Consider the following 20,905-nt stretch of genomic DNA (forward strand, 5'->3'; position numbering starts at 1 on the left):
GGCTCAACCCCTTCTACTCTATTGCCAGTCCCAGACTTTGACCCTGTTCTCAGTACTGCACCTCACACAGGTTCCCTCTGTCCCTCCCTCTTTCACACACATGCTCCCTCTCTCTAATACACATTCACAATCTCTCACACACATACACACTCCTTCATAATCTCCTCATATAGGTTCCTTCTCTCTGAATCCCACACTCAAGCATCCCCCAGCCCCCCCTCTCTTATCTCCCATGCTCTCTCTCAACCTCCTGCTCTCTGTCACCCTCCCCTCCCCTACACCCCTTCCCTCATATAGGCTCCCTCTCTGAAACCCACAAGAATCCCCCCACTCCCCTTCTTACCAACCAAGCTGTTTCTCACCCTCCCCCACACCCCCTCTCCTCTATCACACACACATTCTCTCTCACCGGCATCCCCTTCCCCTTATATAGGCTCCCTCTCTGAAACCCACACTTAAGCAACCCCCTACCCACCTTCTCTTACCTCCCATGCTCTCTCTCACACCCTCCTGCTTTCTCACCCTCCTCACCCCCTCTTACCAACCATGCTCTCTGTCACCCTCCCCTCTCTCACACACACATTCTCTCTCACCGGCATGCCGCGGGACACGCTCCGTTCCGGCGAAGATGAAGGCCCGGGCGCGCCGTTTGTGGCACACGGGGGCCTTCCATTTTTGCCTTGAGTGGAGCACAGTCCATTCCAGGCACACGGGGGCCTGACTTTTCGCCATGAACGGCGCGCCGGGCCTTCATCTTCGCCGTGAACGTTCACGGCATGCCAGGGTCTTCTCTGCTATTTTCTGCCTGTCCCTCGATGGCCGCTGTCCTTCCGGTTTTGAATCCTCTTCCGCCGAGGGAGGAAATTGGCAAGGCGATGGTGGAAATGTGCAGGAAGGGCGACGAGGGAGGAAATCTGCGAGGTGAGGGAGGAAATCTTCAGGAAGGGGGAATTCTGTGCAAATTCTGCATTCTGCAGTAGCGCAGAATTCCCCAAGGAGTAATTAATGTGGGTTATAACCTGTGATTGGCCTTTTATAGGTCAAGATGGCCTATATAACATGTCACTTCCTAGAAGCCAAGGCACAACTAGAGAACATTTCGTGAGCTGCAGCAGTTTATGTCTGTGAACCCCTGATGAAGAAAAACTTAAAAATGCAGTCTAGTGTCAGGTGTTTTTGGAATTGTCAACTATAATCACAGTAGCTGAACATAAGATAAGTGCTCCAGCTCTTCTTACATAATTAATCTGTTATAATGAGATAATATAATTATGAGTTGACACAAGTGTGCTGAAAGTTTTTAAGGATTTTAAATACAAATATTTTTTTTTAAAAAAAAAATGGATTTCACAGTGTGTTGGTGTTTGGGTAATTGCCAGGTTCTTGTGGCCTGGTTTGGCCTCTGTTGAAAACAGGATGTTGGGCTTGATGGACCTTTGGTCTGACCCAGCATGGCAATTTCTTATGTTCTTATGAATTCTAAGGAGGAGATTAATAGCACTGAAAAGTTACATATGGTGTACTTACCTTATATGCTAATTTGATTATTATTAGCATTTGAACTTGCTAGATTTGTGCCATTGTCAAAGTGATATAATTTTCATCAGTGTGATATTTTTTCACTGGCAGTAGAAGTTCTATACTAGGATATTTTACAAATGATATTGTAGTATATGAGTTTCCTTTGTTGAAGAAGGCATCTTTGTGTTCCTGAAAACCCAGCCACTACATCTTTTTATGTTCAGCCAATAAAAAGGTATCATGGCCTATCAAAACTCCCAGTAAGCAAAGAGGTAGGCGATCTATAATGGCCGTCAGGTAAACACAAAAGGATAGATGCCTTGATCTTTTTCAAATATTTATTAAAGTAGAGACGTATTCATAAAACTGCCCAGGGCAGGAAAAAGATCAAGGCATCTATCCTTTTGTGTTTACCTATCAAAACTCCCAGTTACTCTTTACTAATATCTAGATTAAATTTAAGAACAAATGGTAGTGGAATGGGATCTTATATGTAATTTGCGATGAAATTATAGACCTGCATCATGATTAAAGAATGGCCAGAAATATAATTCTACTTGAACAACATTTATGGTGTTCAGTTTATGTTTGTGCTAATCCTTGTAGGATTATGTTAAGTTAGTGCCTTGGATACGTGTGTTTATAACCCATATTATAGACTGCAGCCTAATTTATCTTAGGAAATTTATTACTGTAACCCTTACCAGGGTTTTAATTCCAAGGGCACAAAATATTTATTTCTCTTCAGAGACTGCTCCGTCTAGCAAATTTTCTCCCATGCTTGACTCTTAATCCTGGGGAGATTCTTTTTATGCAGTAAACTCTCGATTGTGGCCCAGATCATGGTGTCTTGCTACACAGTGGAGAAGATTTTTAATCTTACACGCGTGGGGTACATTTGTGCGCACTACCCTGCACGCACAAATGTACAACCGATTTTAGAACATGCGTGCGCTGATTTCCCCATTCCCTCCAAGGCCGCTACCCCCACCTTCCCCTCCCTTCCTCTATCTAACCCACCCCCCTGCCCTATCTAAATCCCCCCCTACTTTTATTGCAGGCGTAATTTGCGCATGCCGGCCGGCTGCCGGCGCACCATCCCCCAGCACAGCCGCTGTGGCGGAGGACTCGGGACCGCCCCCGGCCCCACACACGGATCCCCTCTTTTTCAAAGCCCCGGGACATACGCACGTCCCGGGGCTTGCGCGCGCCGCCGAGCCTATGCAAAATAGGCTCGGCGCGCGCAGGGGTAGGTTTTAAAGGGTTACATGCATAACCCTTTGAAAATCTACCCCACTGTGTATAAATAATCTAGATGCTTCCCATGAAGTGAGAGGCTGTGATAAATCAAACAATCGCGGCGTTGTTCCGTTGAGCAGAGATGTTTGATTCATGGTGGCGTCTATGAGATATAAGAGAGCTTTGGCGAAATGAGAAATAACTTTGGATTCAAAGAATGTGTGAATATGAACAGCTTGTGAGAAATATAAGCAGCATGTAGGATTGAATGACAAAGTTTGTCAGGAAGAGAGTTGGTATTAACGAAAATATAAAGTCATTTAAACAATGATGAAAACGGAGTAAATTGAGTAAGGATCGGCGCATAGGTTTCCTAATACATTGTGAATTGGAAATGAATTTGAAGTGGGAGTTTTGGAATTAAGAAGATGTTACATGAAAATCGTTGAAAATAAATCCCCTGAAGAAACCAACTGGTGAAACAGGAGCTTTCTGTCGGGACATAATTTATAAAATCTAGGGATATTGCTTACAAATTTTAATAAAATTAAACAAAAAATAGCAATTTGAAGGCAGCTTTAAGGGAATTAGTTTACTAGGGAATCTTTGTTAAATGAAATGTATACATTGTATCAATCAATTTACTAGGGAATCTTTGTTAAATGAAATATATACATTGTAATCAGGGATTGTTGCAATATTTGTGTAATTTGGGAGTTAAAATGTAACTTTGTATTTTAACATTGTATGTTTAGATGAGTGAATGAGAGTGGTATGAATGGTTTTTGATGTAATAGGTATGCTTTATGTATTTTAAAAAGTGTTTAGAAATAAAAATTGAGTTATTTAATTATATACACGGGTATATGATTTTGTGTATCACTAGTGATAATACCTGTGGTAGACCCATAATTATCTTAATTTATAATAAATCAAACAGGACCAGGATCTGGATGTTAACATAAAAGTTTACTGATTGGTAATCACAAATTAAAGTCCATTTGTCAATAATGTTGAAGTTACAACTGACTGCTGGTACAAGTGTATCTCTATGTAGGTAAGTGTTCTTTTATTCTGGCATTTGGGTAGAGCCCCATGGTGATATTTACTGTGCAAAGCTCACCCAGCGGCTATCCGGGAATCCCATTTGAGGGAACCCCAACTTCACACCTTAGGTCATCTTCTCCTCAGTCACCCAGTCCCACAGGCTAGAGATCTAATTGGGGTCTCCCGACCTTGTTCTTTCATCCCTAGTTGATATTTCTGGGGGGACTTCTCATAGGGAAAAGTCTAGTGGGATCATGCTGCCTCAGATCTGCATCCCAGTGGGGAAGGGGGGAATCCAAAAACCTCCCCACTCTGTTCAGATCCAAAAAATACTTCTAAAGTTTAAACTGGATACATCTTCTGCCTTCACTGTCTCTCACAGCAGGATCCATCGCTGGTGCTTGCCCACCTAGGGTTTAGAGTGGGCTCACAGGTCTTTGGTCCTCTGGTGAGGGCCCCTTCACTCCAAAATGGTACCAGGAATACAAATCTATCTCTTCTAATAATTAGTAAGAGAAGGACCCTCTGGCAGGCCAAGGTGTCACTCCTAAATGAATTTCCATCTGGGTGAAGCTGGGAGATCTCACCAGAGCGTGAAACTTAGCTATCCTTAAGTCTTCCAATGCTTTCTCAAACTGATCCTCCAAGTGTCCTAAAATGACTGGGCTAAATAGTATTGAGGCATCTAACCACATCCCTCCAGGTGGGAGGGATTGAGGGAGATGGATGGCTCCTTAACAGTGTTCTACACAAAGACAGTGACATCTGGTGGCCAAACCAGGGAGGTGGGGGGAGAGAGGGGGAAGGGATTGCCACATCATTAGCAAAAATGTATTATTGCCTGTAGTTTCTGAAAAAGGTTGGAATAAATCCATGTCAAGCTGGGGTTTGGAGATATTTGTAGAATGATTTATCTGTTCAGTAACTTGCAATGTGTTTGGATATATATGAAAAATGACCCAATGATCGATTAGAATGAGATTTCATGTTAGCAAATGTATTTATGTATTTTATTTTATTTATTTTTATATACCGCGGCACGTTTGGAACATCACCTCGGTTTACATGTAACGAAAAGCAGCAACAGGCTTTACAAGCAACACACAAAGGAGATAATACAGCAACAGGCTTTACACTGAACACATATAGAAACAGGAACTGATTAACCAGTGGAAATGTGTACAAAAAAAAGAAAATGGCAGTAATAACATGGTTTTACTGGACCATGACAGTGTGAGGGTATTGGCAGGATCATAAGGGGTGCAGTAGGAAAGGAGATGGCTATTGAACGTTCGTGAGGAACATATTAGGGGCTTAATAAAGGGAAGGGGAGAAGCAGTAGGTGCAGCTGCAGGCAGGAATTGGTGGGCGCCAGCAGGATGAAACATGGGGGGATTTCGAGGGAGGAGGAGAACAAGGGGGGAGAGGGGTAATGGGAGGAAAGCATACTAGGCAGACGTGGATCTTCGGTGGCGGAGGGGGCAGCAAACCATGAAGGAGGCGGGAAGGCTGGTTACAAGGTTCAGGTGAATGCTTGTTTAAAAAGCCATGTCTTGAGATTCTGTTTGAATTTTTTTTGGACTTGGTTCCTGGCAGAGACAGAGGGGCATGTTGTTCCAGAGAGAGGGTCCAGCGTATTAATTAACGATTTTATGTTTATTGGGAGATGTGTACAGGTATGGATTATTATGGATATGGATGATGGTTATACTATGCCCTAAGCACTGGTCAAGATAAGTTATGCTATAAATATTTAAAATAAATATTTCTTTGCTCTACTTTGCATTGATTTCGGAGAACAAAAATTGCACTTCCACACTAATGTATTATAGAATAAGTTCATAAATACAGTATAAAATAAATAAATTGATCTGCTATAAAAACAGGAATTAGAAATGCAAGGGGATGTTTAGAAATATCTCATCTATGAAAGCAAAATGAAGAGGATAACTTTCAAACAAGTCCGTGCAGACCACTATATGTGCATATGCAGCCACACGGAGATCTATGAAAGTATTTTATAACCTATGTGTATCAAATACACATGTATTATAAAATACGTGTTATGTGTACCCCCCAATATACACTCATATGTGTGTTTATGCACGGATACATGAAATGCTTTGAAAGCGAGTATTTCAATGCATTGAACATGTGTATTTTTCCTTCCAGTTTTACAAATATACACATGTATATTTTATACACAAAAAATAAGGCAGGATTTGCTTGCATAAAATCCAATTTATGCAGAAAAGTCAGTATATTTTAAAACAGATGCATGTAATTGAAATTACCAATTTACCGATTCCTCCACCAGTTCACCCAGTCTTTCTCCAAGTTATTGAGACCTTTCCCCATGGATATAAAATAAAGATAAATAGGCAGATCTGTGGGGTTTTAAGGGTCAGGCAAAACTGGGGGAGTGAAGGCTATTAAACTAGGAAGGTTTGGAGGACCTATCTCTTAACTGGACAAACTGTGGATGAACTGGTAAAACTGGAAATGGAGTTGGCACGCCCCTTTTAAAATCTCTTGGTTTACGCGGTAGACATGGCATTTACACATACTTTCACGAGCCCACTTAAAATCTGGTGCATGTGTGTGTGCAGCCAAGCTATTTTTTTAACACGCATGCATATATATGCGCACAAGTTATAAAATAGCCACGTCCCTGGGCGCGTGCCCATTCACTGGTTTGAAAAGTTAACGTCTATGTGCGTACTTTAGATGTTTCTAAAATAGAGATTACGTGAGTACAAGCTACCTCCGTGCATATATGCTATTTTTACATGCATAAATCCTTTAAAAATTCACCACATTGAGTCCATTCCAGGCACTAGAAATAATGCATTTTAAAGCCCTGTTGTTTTATGAAGGCAGAAAAACATAAAGATTAAAACACAATTATTTTTTATTGATATTCAGAATGCTAACTGTACATTTTGCTAAATTATTCATTGCTCAATGAGACTCAGGAGTTCACTTTTCTATTAGGAGGAGTTGGCTAGTACCTGTCATCCTCCGGAGATGCATGCTGGATATGAATCCTGGGACTAGAAGGCCGTCTCCTATCTAGGGAGGGATAGCATCTACCCGTGTTTGCCCATTCAACAAAATGAGAAAAAAAAAAAGAAATTTAGTAGCTAATAAAATTAAATTATACAAAACTAAAAATGAAACTGAAAAAGTACCCCCAAAACATTTTGAATCAGTATTTATTGCACTTTTATTAAATTACCTTGGTATACGTTTTTAAGAGCCGTTATACATAGAAACGTAAAGTTCTAATATTATTTCTGGCCTACAGTTTTTAAACTCATTTTGTGTTTCTATCTCTAAGTGCTCTGGTTTATGTGATATCACAGGAAACTGTACCATTACCAGCTATGCAAATTGTGATCAACGTGTTCTTCTATTCCAGATGACAGTGGGAAAAGATTAGAACCTAATTTTCAAATCAGTAAGTTGTGGGATCCGTTGAATTACATCAGCTTTTTGACAGAAAACACAGAAAACTTGCATGGCTACATTCAACACTATCAGGAACAGAATAATCTAAAACATTTCAGAAAAGCAAAATAAATACAGAAAAGTCAATAGGGGAGGCAAAAGAAACAAAAAGATTTAAAAAAAAAAGTTAAAAACAAGGAGGTCTTTAGAAATCTCCACCTAACAGCACACATTAGCTATATAGAGTATGTCAAATCTGATCACTTGCAGCTTTAACACTAGAATGCCTACATCAATGGCACAATCTCACATAGAATGAATGTGAAAACTGAAATGTATCTGCTCCTTTTGCAAGTTAAACATATGTGAAATCTACTCACAGAAATTCAGCTTGTAAGCACCATCTACAGTAAAGTAATCCTGTCAAAGCTCCTCCTGAAAAACTTAATTCATCAATGTGTATCTCATTATGGGAATAATCAGTTCAAAATTACTGCCAAACTAATGCATTGTGAATCTTTGTTTTATGAATGGTTGCTTTAAAATCATCTATTGGTGATGAAAGATCAAGGCTGAATGGCTACAACTTGAACATTTCAAGCTTGGTTTATACATAGACAAATGGGTAGATTTTGTAAGGTGCGTGCGCTTCCCATGTGCGCTCACATGAATGCGCTCACATGAATGCGCCAATTTTATAATCCGCACGCACATGTGCACGGCGACGCATCGCAGCCTTCCCCAGTTCCCTCCCAGTCTGCTCCAATTAAGGAGTGAACTGGGAGGGAACTTCCCTACTTCCTACCCTAACCTCCCTTCCTCTTCCCCTTCCCCTCTCCTCTCCAACCCCTAAATCCGATTGATTCAGGCCCAACCTGAAGTAAGTTGCACGCGCCGGCAGCTGGTCAGCGTGCGAAGGTCCAGTGCAGTGATGAATGGTGGTGTCCCAGCCTGCCCCCCGCCCCGCCTCTCCCCGCCCCCTGGACCGCCCCTTGGAAGAGGTCTGGCTCTGGTGCGCGTAATGGGGAGGATATGCACCTGGCCGGGCCTCTTCTAAAATGTGCACAGCACATGCAAGGCCCGGCCAAGTGCATAACCCCTGTTTTCCCCGCACAAAGGGGATTAAAAATCAGGCCTAAAGTGTATTCCCACTCCCTCAGGAGATATGATTTGATAGGTACAGTACCAATAGTATACACTTGCTGATGTCAAGCAGAGATTTTGGATCACCTACTGGCTTTTCTCTGTTTTCAATGTTTTCCTCTGCTTTACTATGTATTTCTCTCTCTACTAGCTTTTCTGTTTTCCTGAAATTTTTTAAATTTCTTAATTCCATCCATTCCTCATACTGTTGAGGTTAATGTCTTTATTTATGCGCTATTACAACCCCAGTGGCACACTGTGTTTCCCTCCTTTTTCTTGGAAAACCATTTACTTTTTAACTATCTATATCTATCTATCTATAATATATATAATATGTCTAGGTGTGTGTGTGTGTGTGTGTGCATTTATATATATAAATAGATATATACACTCTGGGCCAGATTTTATAATATGCGCACGGGCGTAGATTTGTTCGCGCAACCCGGTGCGAACAAATCTACGCCCGATTTTATAACATGCGCGCGCTGCCACGTGCATGTTATAAAATCCATGGTCGGCACGCGCAAGGGGGTGCACAATTGTGCAACTTGCACGTGCCGAGCCGAGCAGCCTTCTTCCGTTCCCTCCGAGGCCGCTCCGAAATCGGAGCGGCCTCGGAGGGAACTTTCCTTCCGCCCCCCCACACCTTCCCCCTCTGGGCAGGCGTAACTTGCGTGCCCAGCTCTCCATCCACTGGCTCGGTGGCTGTTCCGGAGGCCTCGGTCCTGCCCCCGGAACACCCCCGGGCCGGCACCCCGCCCACAGCGCGGCCCCCGGAACGCCCATTTTTTTCTAGCCCCGGGAATTATGCACGTCCCGTGGCTTGCGCGCCGCCGAGCCTATGGAAGATAGGCTCGGCGCGCGCAGGGGAGGCAGGGGTAGGTTTTCTGGGATTATGCTCGTATCTTACGCATGTAACCCTTTGAAAATATACCCCTGTGTGTATATTAGCTCTTCAAGAGAAGACCTGATTGCAAGACTGCAAGATGCACTGCTCTCTTCCCGGCTCCTTGTTCCACTCTTGGCCATCCCCACCCCCCACACACAGACAGAGCCATCCAAATTGTACCTTTTCTACCTTAAAAGGTCTTCCTGCTCAGAAGCAGGAGCAAAACGTAGGATAAAGATTTGGGGGGGATTTAGGATAGGGATGGGGGAGGGCAGGATAGGAGAAGGGGAAGGGAGGTTAGGCTAGGGGGTTGGGAATTTCCCTCCCAGTCCGCTCCTTAATTGGAGCGGACTGGGAGGGAACTGGGGAAGGCCTCGATGCGTCGCTGAGCAAATTTGCAAAATTATTCCCCCGCCTTGCGCGCGCCGACTTGGTATTTTATAACATGCACGCGCATGTTATAAAATCACGAGTCCATGTGTGCGCATCGGGTAGCATGCGCGCATGGACGCACTTGCACAATTTTTAAAAATCTACCCCTAAGTATGTAGAAACATTTGCAGTAGGTTGGCATTTTGATCAGTCACAGTTATTACCCCCTTTTCTGGGGTATCAGATATGGAAGGCCTAAGAAAGGCATGGAGAGGTAATGCAGGGGTCAAAAACACAGGTATTTTGTAAATGTATCAGGTATATTTTTTTTACCATTAGAGCAGAGATTATGTAGCAAACTACTATATACCAGGTTCCTGCCCCTGAAACTTATCATGCATTGGAGCCTTACAATGTGAACTGAGCTGTTTCTGGATCTGAGTGATGTGTTTTAGACCTGTCAAAAAAGGGTTTTCAATCCTGTAGAGACTAAAAGCCACCATATCCAAGGTGTGCTCTCCTGTAAATTACAAATTTTCTGCAAGAATCAGCATCTAGCACTCACAGTGTTAGCAAGTTGGAAAAAGAGTTGTTGTCTTTAGCCTGCCCAGAGAACAGAACTAAATAGCCAGCACAGGAAGAAGCCAAAGGAATGCTGGAAGACCTTTTAAGATAGAAAAGGTACAATTTGGATGGCTCTGTCTGTGTGTGGGGGGTGGGGGATGGCCAAGAGTTGGAGCAAGGAGCCGGGAAGAGAGTAGTGCATCTGCCAGTCTTGCAATCAGGTCTTCTCCTGAAGAGCTAATTATAAAGAAGGAGACAAAAAATCTTTGCTCTGAAGAAACAGACAGCTGTTCTTGCTTTATAGCTGAGCTATGAGCTACAATGTGAAATCCCAACAAGGGACAGGGGAGCCAGGAACTGAGAGACTGAAACTGTGTGTGATACATTTCTGGACAGCCTATTTCAGGAGAGGGGGGGGGGAGGGAGAGAGAGAGAGAGAGAGAGAGAGAGAGAGAGAGAGAGAGAGAGAGAGAGAGAGAGAGAGAGAACCTTCCTATAATGCCTATGCCCTAGACAAGTATTTGTATCCCTATGGGAGGGCCACCTAGTAACTCGAGGTGGGGATTAGGTGTGAGCGTAGGGGGTTGGGGCCACTTTTGCATTCAACATGAGACCTACGGAAAGAACAGTGGTCTCTAGTGAAGATTTGCTGGCCGTCGGAGTGAGGACACTCACTCCAAGAAAAGATTTAGCCAACGTTCTCTCAACCTAGCTTGATGGACACTCTACCTGGGCAACAACAAGCTAGGTTGAGAGAACGTTGCCCAAATCTCTTCTTGGAGTGAGTGTCCTCACTCCGACGGCCAGCAAATCTTCAGTAGAGACCACTGTTCTTTCCGTAGGTCTCATGTTGAATGCGAAAGTGGCCCCCAACCCCCTACGCTCACACCTAATCCCCACCTCGAGTTACTAGGTGGCCCTCCCATAGGGATACAAATACTTGTCTAGGGCATAGGCATTATAGGAAGGCACTCTTTCTCTCTCTCTCTCTCTCTGAAATGGGCTGTCTGGGAATATCATGGACTGCGATACTCCTGCTGGACAGTTTCGTGTACTGCGATGATTCATTGGTTGTTTTATCGCGGTGCACGATGTTTTCGCGATTTGCGACTCCAGTTCCGCGAATGGCGAAAACATCACGTGCGGCGATGTTTCCCCACTGCACGAAAAATGCCTTATTTGCATAGGACACGCCCCCTCATGCGTTACCACTGCGATATTGGAAAATGAGGCCCTTAATCAGCTTCCTAAGAGACTGAGTTAAGTATTCTAAAGTTTGCACAGAGAGTATTATAGCAGAGTAGGGAGAATGTTTATTTCTTTGCCTTTTGTTACAAATTAAGTATCTCATCTCAACTGCTTTAGTCTTTCAATCGAAGTCAATCATAAACCCTTGCTGGCAGGTACTGGGAAAGAAAAACTGATGGATCATGGTCTTTCTATAAGTGACTGAAATCAGGCCTGCTTTCTATTTAGCACCAAGTAATCCAAGTGGGGAAGCTCCCCAGGTGAGAGAGACCTTTCCCATAATGCATTGGTTTGTCATCTAGCCAGCTCTACCATCAAGAAGGTCTTCTTCATTTTCTTAATTTTTTTTTTACACAATTTTGTGTTTGGAACAGGGTGCACTCTTTGAAAACTAGTGACATTGTGGTGGATCTATTCACCCACATACACTTTTATGAGTATTCAAGGGTAAAGACAATTTTTGAACACTGTGTACTTCACTGCTTTTTCTCCCAACCTTTCTCTGTTAGCATTCATTTTATTTTTTTTTTTACTATCTCTATGAGTATGTTGGTGGGCTTGGCTAACTGGCCATACCCAGTGTTATTTTTGCAAAGCTTGATTTAAAATAAGAAAAATGCAAGTTTAAATTATACTTCACTACTGTACTTTTCCCTTTTAATATTCTGGTTGGATTTACTGTCTACTTACATAATACTAGTAAAAGGGATAATTGCTGTTTTATTCAGGTGTGAGAGGTTATTTGGGAAGGGCACAGAATTGTGGTATCGAGGTGATTTAGACCCTGTCTCATTCCCAGCTCAGGCTATGAACCCAAAGAAAAATCATATTAGTAAATATAATTTCTCATGTGGTGCTCCTCACCCCAAGCATAGGGGTAATTCATAGTCTAGACCAAGAAAGGGGGGGGGGGGGGGAATTAGTAGTACTAATTTATTTATTTTACCATGTAAAATATCTTGCTAATTACAGAAGAATATAATAAATAATTGCATCCTAAATCACTGTAAAGAAATCCCTTCGAAGAAAGATAAGGCAGCTGGTAGCTATACCGTTGTTTTATATTAAATTAGGTGAAGCATACTGAAATTCAAATTAGGTAATATATAATTATTAAAATCTGATTTTCTACATATTGTAGAGAAAACATGCATGGATAAATCTTTCCCAGAAATTGATTAAATATATTAAAATAGCAATTATCATTAATTACTTGAAATAACTGGATGTTTTATACAGAAAGGCAGGTTATAAATGTAATAAATAAATACAATACATGATTAAATGTGATGTCTGAGCAATCCATTTTTGTTAAAAGAGGTAACAAATTTCCATTATGGCTGGGAGTGCTTGTTGATCATACAGTAATGAATATCTGAAAAATGGAAATAAAGGTTGTCAAATACAATATATTTAACCCCATGTTTGGGTGGTCGCTAACCACTGATGGGGCCATAAAAGAATGTGCTCTCTCTTTGGAGATGGAACCACTCCTGGCTAGCTGGGTCACTGACTCTTACTCCCAGGACCTGGATCTTTTATTGGTGGAGGGGGGGGGGGGGGGGGGGGGGGGGGGGAAGCTGGTTCTTTCAGAGCACAGAGTGCTAAAGGTGACTCATTAATCTTTTATCCCTGGGAGAGAGGTACTTCACCTTCTCAGTGTGTGCTGTAAGTTGCACAAGAAATACACTGGAGGCTTTGGTTTTAGTGTTGAAAGACAAATCTTTACTGATGGGTAATCGGGTAAACATTGGCAGATTCAGCACCACAGAATGCTCCTTGATTACAGTCTTTGCTCCTTCTATTTGTGCATGTGTCTTGATCACCAGGGCCAGTTAAACATCTAACCTCCAGGGCTTGGCTAAGTAGTGGCAGTGTTCCCTTGATTGGGCAGGTTACTCCCTTCCAAAAACTGGTAAAAGGAAAAAATGCTGTCTCTGAAAAAAGAGTAAAAATCCTCTCTCTCCCCAGGGAAGAAGACTCCAGAAAAGGAGGGGGGGGGGGGATCTCAAAGGTCTCAAATGGTTCTTACTCACAGTTAATTGCTTGTTCTTCCTCTTTGTGTCACATTATCGAATCCCTGATGTGAGAGATCCTCTTAGGAACAAGCAGCTCCAGATGTTCCTTAGTAGGGTAGGAAGAGGGGCAGCCAAAACTTCCTCCCAGATCTATCTCAACAAAATTATTCTTGCTCCAAAGTGAGGCAAACCACCAGATGTTCCTGGCACTGAGTCACCGCCATTCTTCTTTCCTCACTGAGGTGGCAAAGGGGCAGATCTTCCCTAGCCTTGGATTCCCAAAGAAAGGTTTCCATGTGCCCTCCCCTCCAGGCAGTGTCCAAGGATTTCACCAAGCTTCTTACAAAACAAAATCTCTGAAAAATCCCTAAAACAACCCAGGATACAGTCTCTACCCACCAAGGAGAGAATGGGCAGAGCAGATCCCGACCTATCTCCCAGACTCCAGGCAGGGTTTGCCTGAGCCTTAAAAGAAGGGACAAAAATATCCAACTCAGGAAAAGCTCCACACACCTCCTGTAACTCCAAAAATCAATAACTCTGTTCCTAGAGCTCTCAGGGAGCGCTGCTTTTAAATCCTCTCAGATGGGACGGCTATTCCAGTACCTTCAAAGGGATGGGCTGTACAGAATTTATTTATTTTACTAAGTCTTTATATATCACTTGAAAATCATGTTAACCAAGCGAAATGGTGCCTCTTCCAACTCATTGACCTATACTGCACTAGCTAAAACAAGGAGTTACCCAGTGCCATACTGGTAATGAACCCAGGGGCCCATTACATATATACGGCCAAATTTTAAAATGGCTGCGCGCATAAAAATTGGCACTTACGCACGTGGCCAGGTCCTGTGCGCATTTTCAAAAGGGCTCAGCCAAGTGTGTCTGGGCAGGGAGGGCGAGGCAGGGCTGGATAGAAGCAGCCGGGACAGCGGCCAATAGCCACTGTTCTGGGGAAGCACACGCCAACAGTCGGCCGGCGTGCACAAGTTGCTTCTGCTCCAACGGAGCAGTAAGTAAAAAACTTCTTGTAGTTAGGTAGAGGGTAGGGGTCGGGGTGGAGAGGGGAAAGCGAAGGAAGGTTATGCAGGGGGGTAGGGAAGTTCCCTCCCAGTCCATTCCTTAATTGGAGCGAGCTAGAAGGGAACTGGGGAGGCCCGATTGCATCACCGTGCGTAATTTGCTAAAATTGTGTGCACGACCACGGATTTTATAACATGTGCGCACCGTCGCGTGCAAGTTATAAAATCAGCGCGTCCATGTGCACACGCACCTTTTAAAATCTACCCCATAGTGTATATTTTTTATATACAGAACATTGTTCCACAAAGTACTCAATATTCCAGGTTGGAACAAACCCTCAAATTATCACATTTTCATTAATTACCTTGCAGAAAAAACATTCCAATCAAGAAAAGACATGTATAAAGCAGTGGTTACCTTCTTAGTTCACTTGAATTTATGGAAATAAAGATTAACAAATAAAACCAATAAAAATATTTATACATATAATAAATATATAAGGAGATACTATTTTAGTGTCTATTCTGACCCAAGGAAGGGAGTATTAGCTCCTGAAAGTTACTTGAGAAATGTGTTGTTAGTACACATATCTGTAGTGGACTAATGTAATACATTTCATGAGTGGCTTTTAGGAGATACTACTCCCTGTCTTGGGTCAGAAGACACACTAAAAAGATCCCTCTCTCTCTCTTTTATTGTTTTTATTTGTTAACCTTTAATTCCATAGAGTAAAGTGAAGTAACAAGGTAGCTGCCTTACACATCTCTTGTCTTGTTTGGAATGTTTTCCTGCAAGTTGAAAATGTGATAATTTGGGGACAATTCCAGACTGAAGAATTGAGGACTTGGGGGTTTATGTACTAAGCCATGTTAAAACTGGCCATTAACCTGACTTTTCCTGTTAATAAACCTCTGAAATACAATCACTAAAAGGTTTGAATTGGCTGCTATATGTTTCACCGTCCTTTGCTTTCAGTTTCTGAATTGGAAAATGATTGGCTGTTAGTTGCTGCTCTACAACCATCTAGAGGCCAGGATGTAAGATACAGTATATCCGAGGATGTGTAAACTGCTGCTAACAAAACATCCTAGATCAGCAAAGAAACCAAAAGTCAGATAGCATTAAGTTGCCCAGATCTTCCCAGGCTGTCTGCTTTCTCTTCTGTCTCTTGGATCTCCTGCTGAGCCTTCTGCCTCTATAATAAGAGCATTTCAAGCAGCAGATAAACTGAGAAGGGTGGGGAGAGTGTGCCACTCCTTGTCATCCATTCCTTGTAGTACAGACTTCAGGTTTAAAAAAAATGTAAGTGCCAATCACGGGGAGAAGCGGAGGTCATCGCTGTAGAGACAGAGAGCACATGCTCTAACTCTGTTTTTGAGGTGGAGCTACTCTTAGGGGAATCCTGCACAAAAAAAATTTAAATTCTGCAAAATTCTGCAAACTTTATACTGGTCAAAATTAACAATTTACATGACAGTCTTTAAGTAATGACATTTTAAATTAATACAGAAAACAGTTATTACTTAAAGATGCAGAATTTAAAATATTTTGAGCAGAATTTCCCTAGAAATTCACTATAAGAGTGTCCCTTCCACCCTCTCTCCCTATTACCCTGGCCACTTTGCCCTCTCAGGACCCAATTCCTCCACCTGCCAGTATCTCTCCCCTCCACCTCTAGGCTCCCGCTGTCCCTCTCTCTCTCACACACATGCTCCCTCTATCTAGTGCACATACACACACCTTCATACAGGCTCTCTCACTCTCTCGCACACACACATCCCCTCATACATGGTCCCTCTCTCTCGCATACACACATCCCCTCATATAGGGTCCCTCTCTCTTGCATGCACACCCAAACAAGCTCCCTTTCTCTCTCTCACACATACACAATCCCTTCACACAGGCTAGCACCCACACTTACACACGATTCCTTTTTCATACACACTAGCTCCCAATATCTCACAAACATACACACTCCTTCACAATCTCCTCATAGAGGCTCCCTCTCTCTGGCACCCACACTCAAGCAACCCCCTGTTCTCTCTTACCCCCCCCCCCCTGCTTACCCCCCCTGGTCTCTCTCACACCCTCCTGCTCACCCCCCACTCTCCCACTTGCCCTGCTCTCTCTCACATACACCCCTGTTCACCACCCTGCTCTCACACCTCCTCCACTTTCCCCTACCCCCTCTCACACCCCTTTCCCACTACCCCCTCTCACACCTCCTCCCTCTACTCCTCCCCTCCCCTTCCCTCCCCACCTCTCTCTCACACCCCCTCCCTGTCACACACACCTCTCTATGCACACCTCTCTATACATACTCTCACCGAGGTCTTCATCTTTGCTGCGAGAAGAGCACATCCCGCCTCACGCTGGGACCTTCATCTTCATCGCGAATGGCACGTGCTCTGTTTGCAGCATGCCGGGGTCTGCTCTGCTATTTTCTGTGCAGAATTTGGCAATTCTGCATGCGGGGGGGGGGGGGGGGGATTCTGCTCAAATTGTGCACTCCGCAGTAGTGCACAATTCCGTAAGACTTGGTGGAGCCAACCCTGATGCTCTGGAGGAAGGAGGTGGATGGAAATATGAGCGGTGTAAGAGGGACAAGAAGAGAAAAAAAGGAGTAAGGTAGCGAGAAAGAGATGGCTAAAGAGAGTTCTGGGAGAGAAGAAGCAGACTGAAGGAAAGAGAAAGAACATCACAGACAACACCCTCAATTTAATTTTTATCAAGTCTATGAATTTTTCCTTGGCCACCAATAGAATTAACATTTCAGCTATACCAGGATCTAATCATTTTCTTCTCAAAGTCACTCTGACATTGATTATCCAGATTGAAGGCAAAATCAAGAAGGCCTGCAACTACACACATGCACATATTGATTCTGACCAGTTCAAGACAAGTCTACAAGCTTCTTTTTCATCTTTCCATGATGACTCTCTAGAAAACATGATCTCCAATTGGCAAACTTCTATCCAGAACATCACCGATTAACTTGCTCCATTAAAGCCTCACGTCCTTAAGAGAAACAATAAAGCCAGATGGTTTACATATTCACTTACATTACAAAAGCAAGCTCTTCACAGGACAGAAACAAAATCATGAAGCATACCAACAAACGCTAGAACATCACGGGAAAGCGACAAATATCGCCAACCCTATTCAGTCATTATTGAACAAACCACAGGAACTATTTCACATTGTAAAATAGAGCCTTACTAACCCTTTTTCCGATTTATCCACTATGTTTTTCAAAGATCCTTCAACAGACTTATGTCAATCTTTTGCTAAATTCTTTACTGACAAAACTGCTAAAATATGTACATCATTTCCTAATTATACTCCTCTAACCACTCTTAACACAATTAATGTTTGGTCTGTATTTGAATCTGTTCCACAGTCAGAAATATCTGAAAACATAAACAAGCTCAGGTCTTCATCTTCTGCTCTCAATCCATGCTCGAATCCTCTACTGAAAATATCACAACACAAAATTCTCGAACCAGTTTCCAAGAATCTCTCTCTTTCCTCAGGCAATTTTCCTCTGTTTCTCAAAAGAGCCTCCATATATCCACTATTAAAAAAACCTTCCACTGATCCAGATGATTTGTCAAGCTTTCATCCCATCTCTATGCTACACTTTATCACAAAAATAATAGAGACAGTGGTATTAAGACAATTGAAAGACTTTATTGAGCCTCACTCTATACTAAACCAATATCAATTCGGTTTAGGCATCATCATAACCCTGAAACTCTCAAGCACTGACAAAATTATAAGAGGATTTGACGCAGGCACCTCATATGTTCTGGTATTATTAGACACCACCTCAGCATTCGATATGTTAAATCATAAAATCCTCCTTTAACATTTCACTGAGGCCAGCATTAGCAGCACCATTCATGAATGGTGGTTTTCCTCTTACCTATCAGACAGAAGTCAGCAAATCCAAATTGCTAACTTCACCTCAATATGGTTCCCCAGGGATTCTCAATCTCATCAATACTGTTCAACATTTATCTAGCTCCAGTTTGCTGTCTATTATCGATATAGGTTGCATGCTGACAACATACAATTCTTCTTTCTTATCAAATCCTCGTGGACCACTACTCACAATTACCTTTATCTTTGCCTCTCCATCATCAGAAAATGGCTAACTTACAACTGTCTAGCACTTAACCTAAGAAAAACAGAGCTAATTATTTTAGGTCATCCTGTAACATATCATATTCCAGACAAGTATACTCTTAACCACCATGAAATTAAAATTTCACAAAACATCTATAATTTGGGAGTAGTACTCGATCCTATTCTTTCCATGAAATCTCATATCTTGACAGTCATTCAAACATCTTTTGCAAAGTTTAAATTGCTGAAGCATCTAAAACCATTTTTAGACACAACCTACTTTAGAACAGTTTTGCAAGCATTATTTTCTTGTCCCTAGATTACTGCAATTCTTATACATTGGATTACATCGGACTACATTCCGATCTTTACAAATCATTCGAAATTCAGCAGCCAGAATCCTAATTGGTACATATATCAGAGATCATATTACACCTGTCTTATTTTCATTACATTGGTTACCTATTCAGTTCAGCATTCAGTATAAAGTTGCCACAATCCACAATCTCTTACAGGTCATAAACTCTCCTTGGGTGAATTCTGCTTTGAAATTCTATACACTGACTCATAACCTATGTTCTTCAAATCATCATCTACTGTAGCAGTAGCCTAGTGATTATAGCAGAGGGTTATAAACCAGTGAAACTGTGATTCAAATACCACTGTCATTCCTTGTGACTCTGGCCAAGTCACTTTACCTTCTATTGCCTTAGGGGCCTATTTACTAAAAGTTTTCTCTCATTTTGTTTCTATGGAGAAACGGGTAGATTTTTAAAAAATACACGCACGCGTCCATATGCATGTACTACCCATCACTCGCATATGGATGCACAATTTTATAACATGCGTGCGCTGGCACATGCATGTTATAAAATCAGGGCAACACACGCAAGGGAGGGTGGAAAATAGCAATTTATGCGCGGTGACAAGATCGGGCCTCCCCCAGTTCCCTACCAGTCCGCTCCAATTAAGGAGTGGATTGGGAGGGAAATTTCCTACCCCCCCTACCTACTCTCCCTCCCTCCTCCCCTCTCCGCCCTACCTTTTTGTTCTTTTTTTAGTTTTGAATTTACACTAACTCCTGAGCTGGCGTAGGTTGCGCACGCTGGCAGGCTGCTGGTGTGCGATCCCCCGGCACAGTCAAATGGCCGCTGTACTGGCGGCCTCCAGCTTCGCTCTGCCTTGCCCCCCCAGACTGCCCCTCCCTGCCCCCCCGGACCGCCTCTTGGAAGAGGCCTGGCTCTTGTGTGCATAACAGGGGTTACATGTGCGGCTGGGCCTCTTCTAAAATGCGCGCAGAGTGCACAAGGCCCGGCCACTCATGTATCCCCCGTTTTCCCCGCTCACAGGGGATTAAAAATCAGGCCCTTAGTAAATAGGCTTCTAAGATTGTGAGTCCTGTAGGATAGGGAAATACCTGCAGCACCTGAATGTAATTTGCTTTGAAGTGACAAAAAGTGGAATATAAATAATAACATTCCTTCTCCAAAAAGCACTCAGTAGGACAGTATAAGAGAAAGAGCCTTCTATATAGCTGGCCCCTTACTCTGGAACACACTACCTTTACAACTCTGTGGAATCATCAACAAGAAAGCATTTTAAAAAGCAGCAAAACCTTTCTATTTAACCTAGCTTTCAAGGATCTTAACAGTGAGTAGTCCTGGTATCTCTCCCCCAAAGAACTCTGACATCTCTCTCAGGCAGAATCTTTACTTTAAAGAGCCACAATGTACCTGTAGGCATGTTTATTGCACAAAGTTTTGATTGTATTTGTCTAGTTTTTATGCATGTTTTTATGTATTCCTCCCCAACCCTTGGAGGGCGTGGGTAAAACTGATTTTAAATAAATAAATAAATGAATAAATAATATGACTTCATATGTCTTCTGCCCATATGTACCCTGCCACCTTCTATACATAACCATCATACATTTTGGCTATCATATTGACTTCTTAGGCTAGGATGTCCTACATGCCTCCAGCCTCCAATGTTCTGAAAAGCGATACACATCAGTACACACTGAAATAAGCATGCTATTTACACACAAACGGATAGGTCTGAAGGCCAGAAAGTGACTGTTGCCACTCACTCTTCTTGCCCCTTCTCTAAAGTTGTGTTCCTCAACCTACTCCTTGGGACCCAACCAGCCAGTCTGGTTTTCAGGCTATTCACAAGAATGTGCATGAGATATATTTGCAGACAATACTGCATGCAAATACATGCCATGGATATTCATTGTGGATATCTTGAAAAGCGAATCAGA

The 20,905-nt window shown here is 42.7% G+C and overlaps 1 protein-coding gene across 6 annotated transcripts in view; it reads right to left on the reverse strand.

Annotated features, from left to right (window-relative positions):
* Positions 1-20,905, reverse strand: part of RIMS1 (regulating synaptic membrane exocytosis 1) — a 697,371-nt gene that overhangs the window by 387,386 nt on the left and 289,080 nt on the right. For 5 of the 6 annotated variants that reach the window (XM_029595632.1, XM_029595630.1, XM_029595631.1 and 2 more), the window contains exon 17: positions 6,819-6,896. The exons of the other annotated variant lie outside the window; for it this stretch is intronic. In XM_029595632.1, coding sequence (XP_029451492.1) covers positions 6,819-6,896 — 78 coding nt within the window. The remainder of the gene's footprint in view (positions 1-6,818; positions 6,897-20,905) is intronic. 6 annotated transcript variants of the gene reach the window in all.

The sequence above is a fragment of the Rhinatrema bivittatum genome, chromosome 3 (assembly GCF_901001135.1).
Source record: "Rhinatrema bivittatum chromosome 3, aRhiBiv1.1, whole genome shotgun sequence".
Classification (NCBI taxonomy): domain Eukaryota; kingdom Metazoa; phylum Chordata; class Amphibia; order Gymnophiona; family Rhinatrematidae; genus Rhinatrema; species Rhinatrema bivittatum.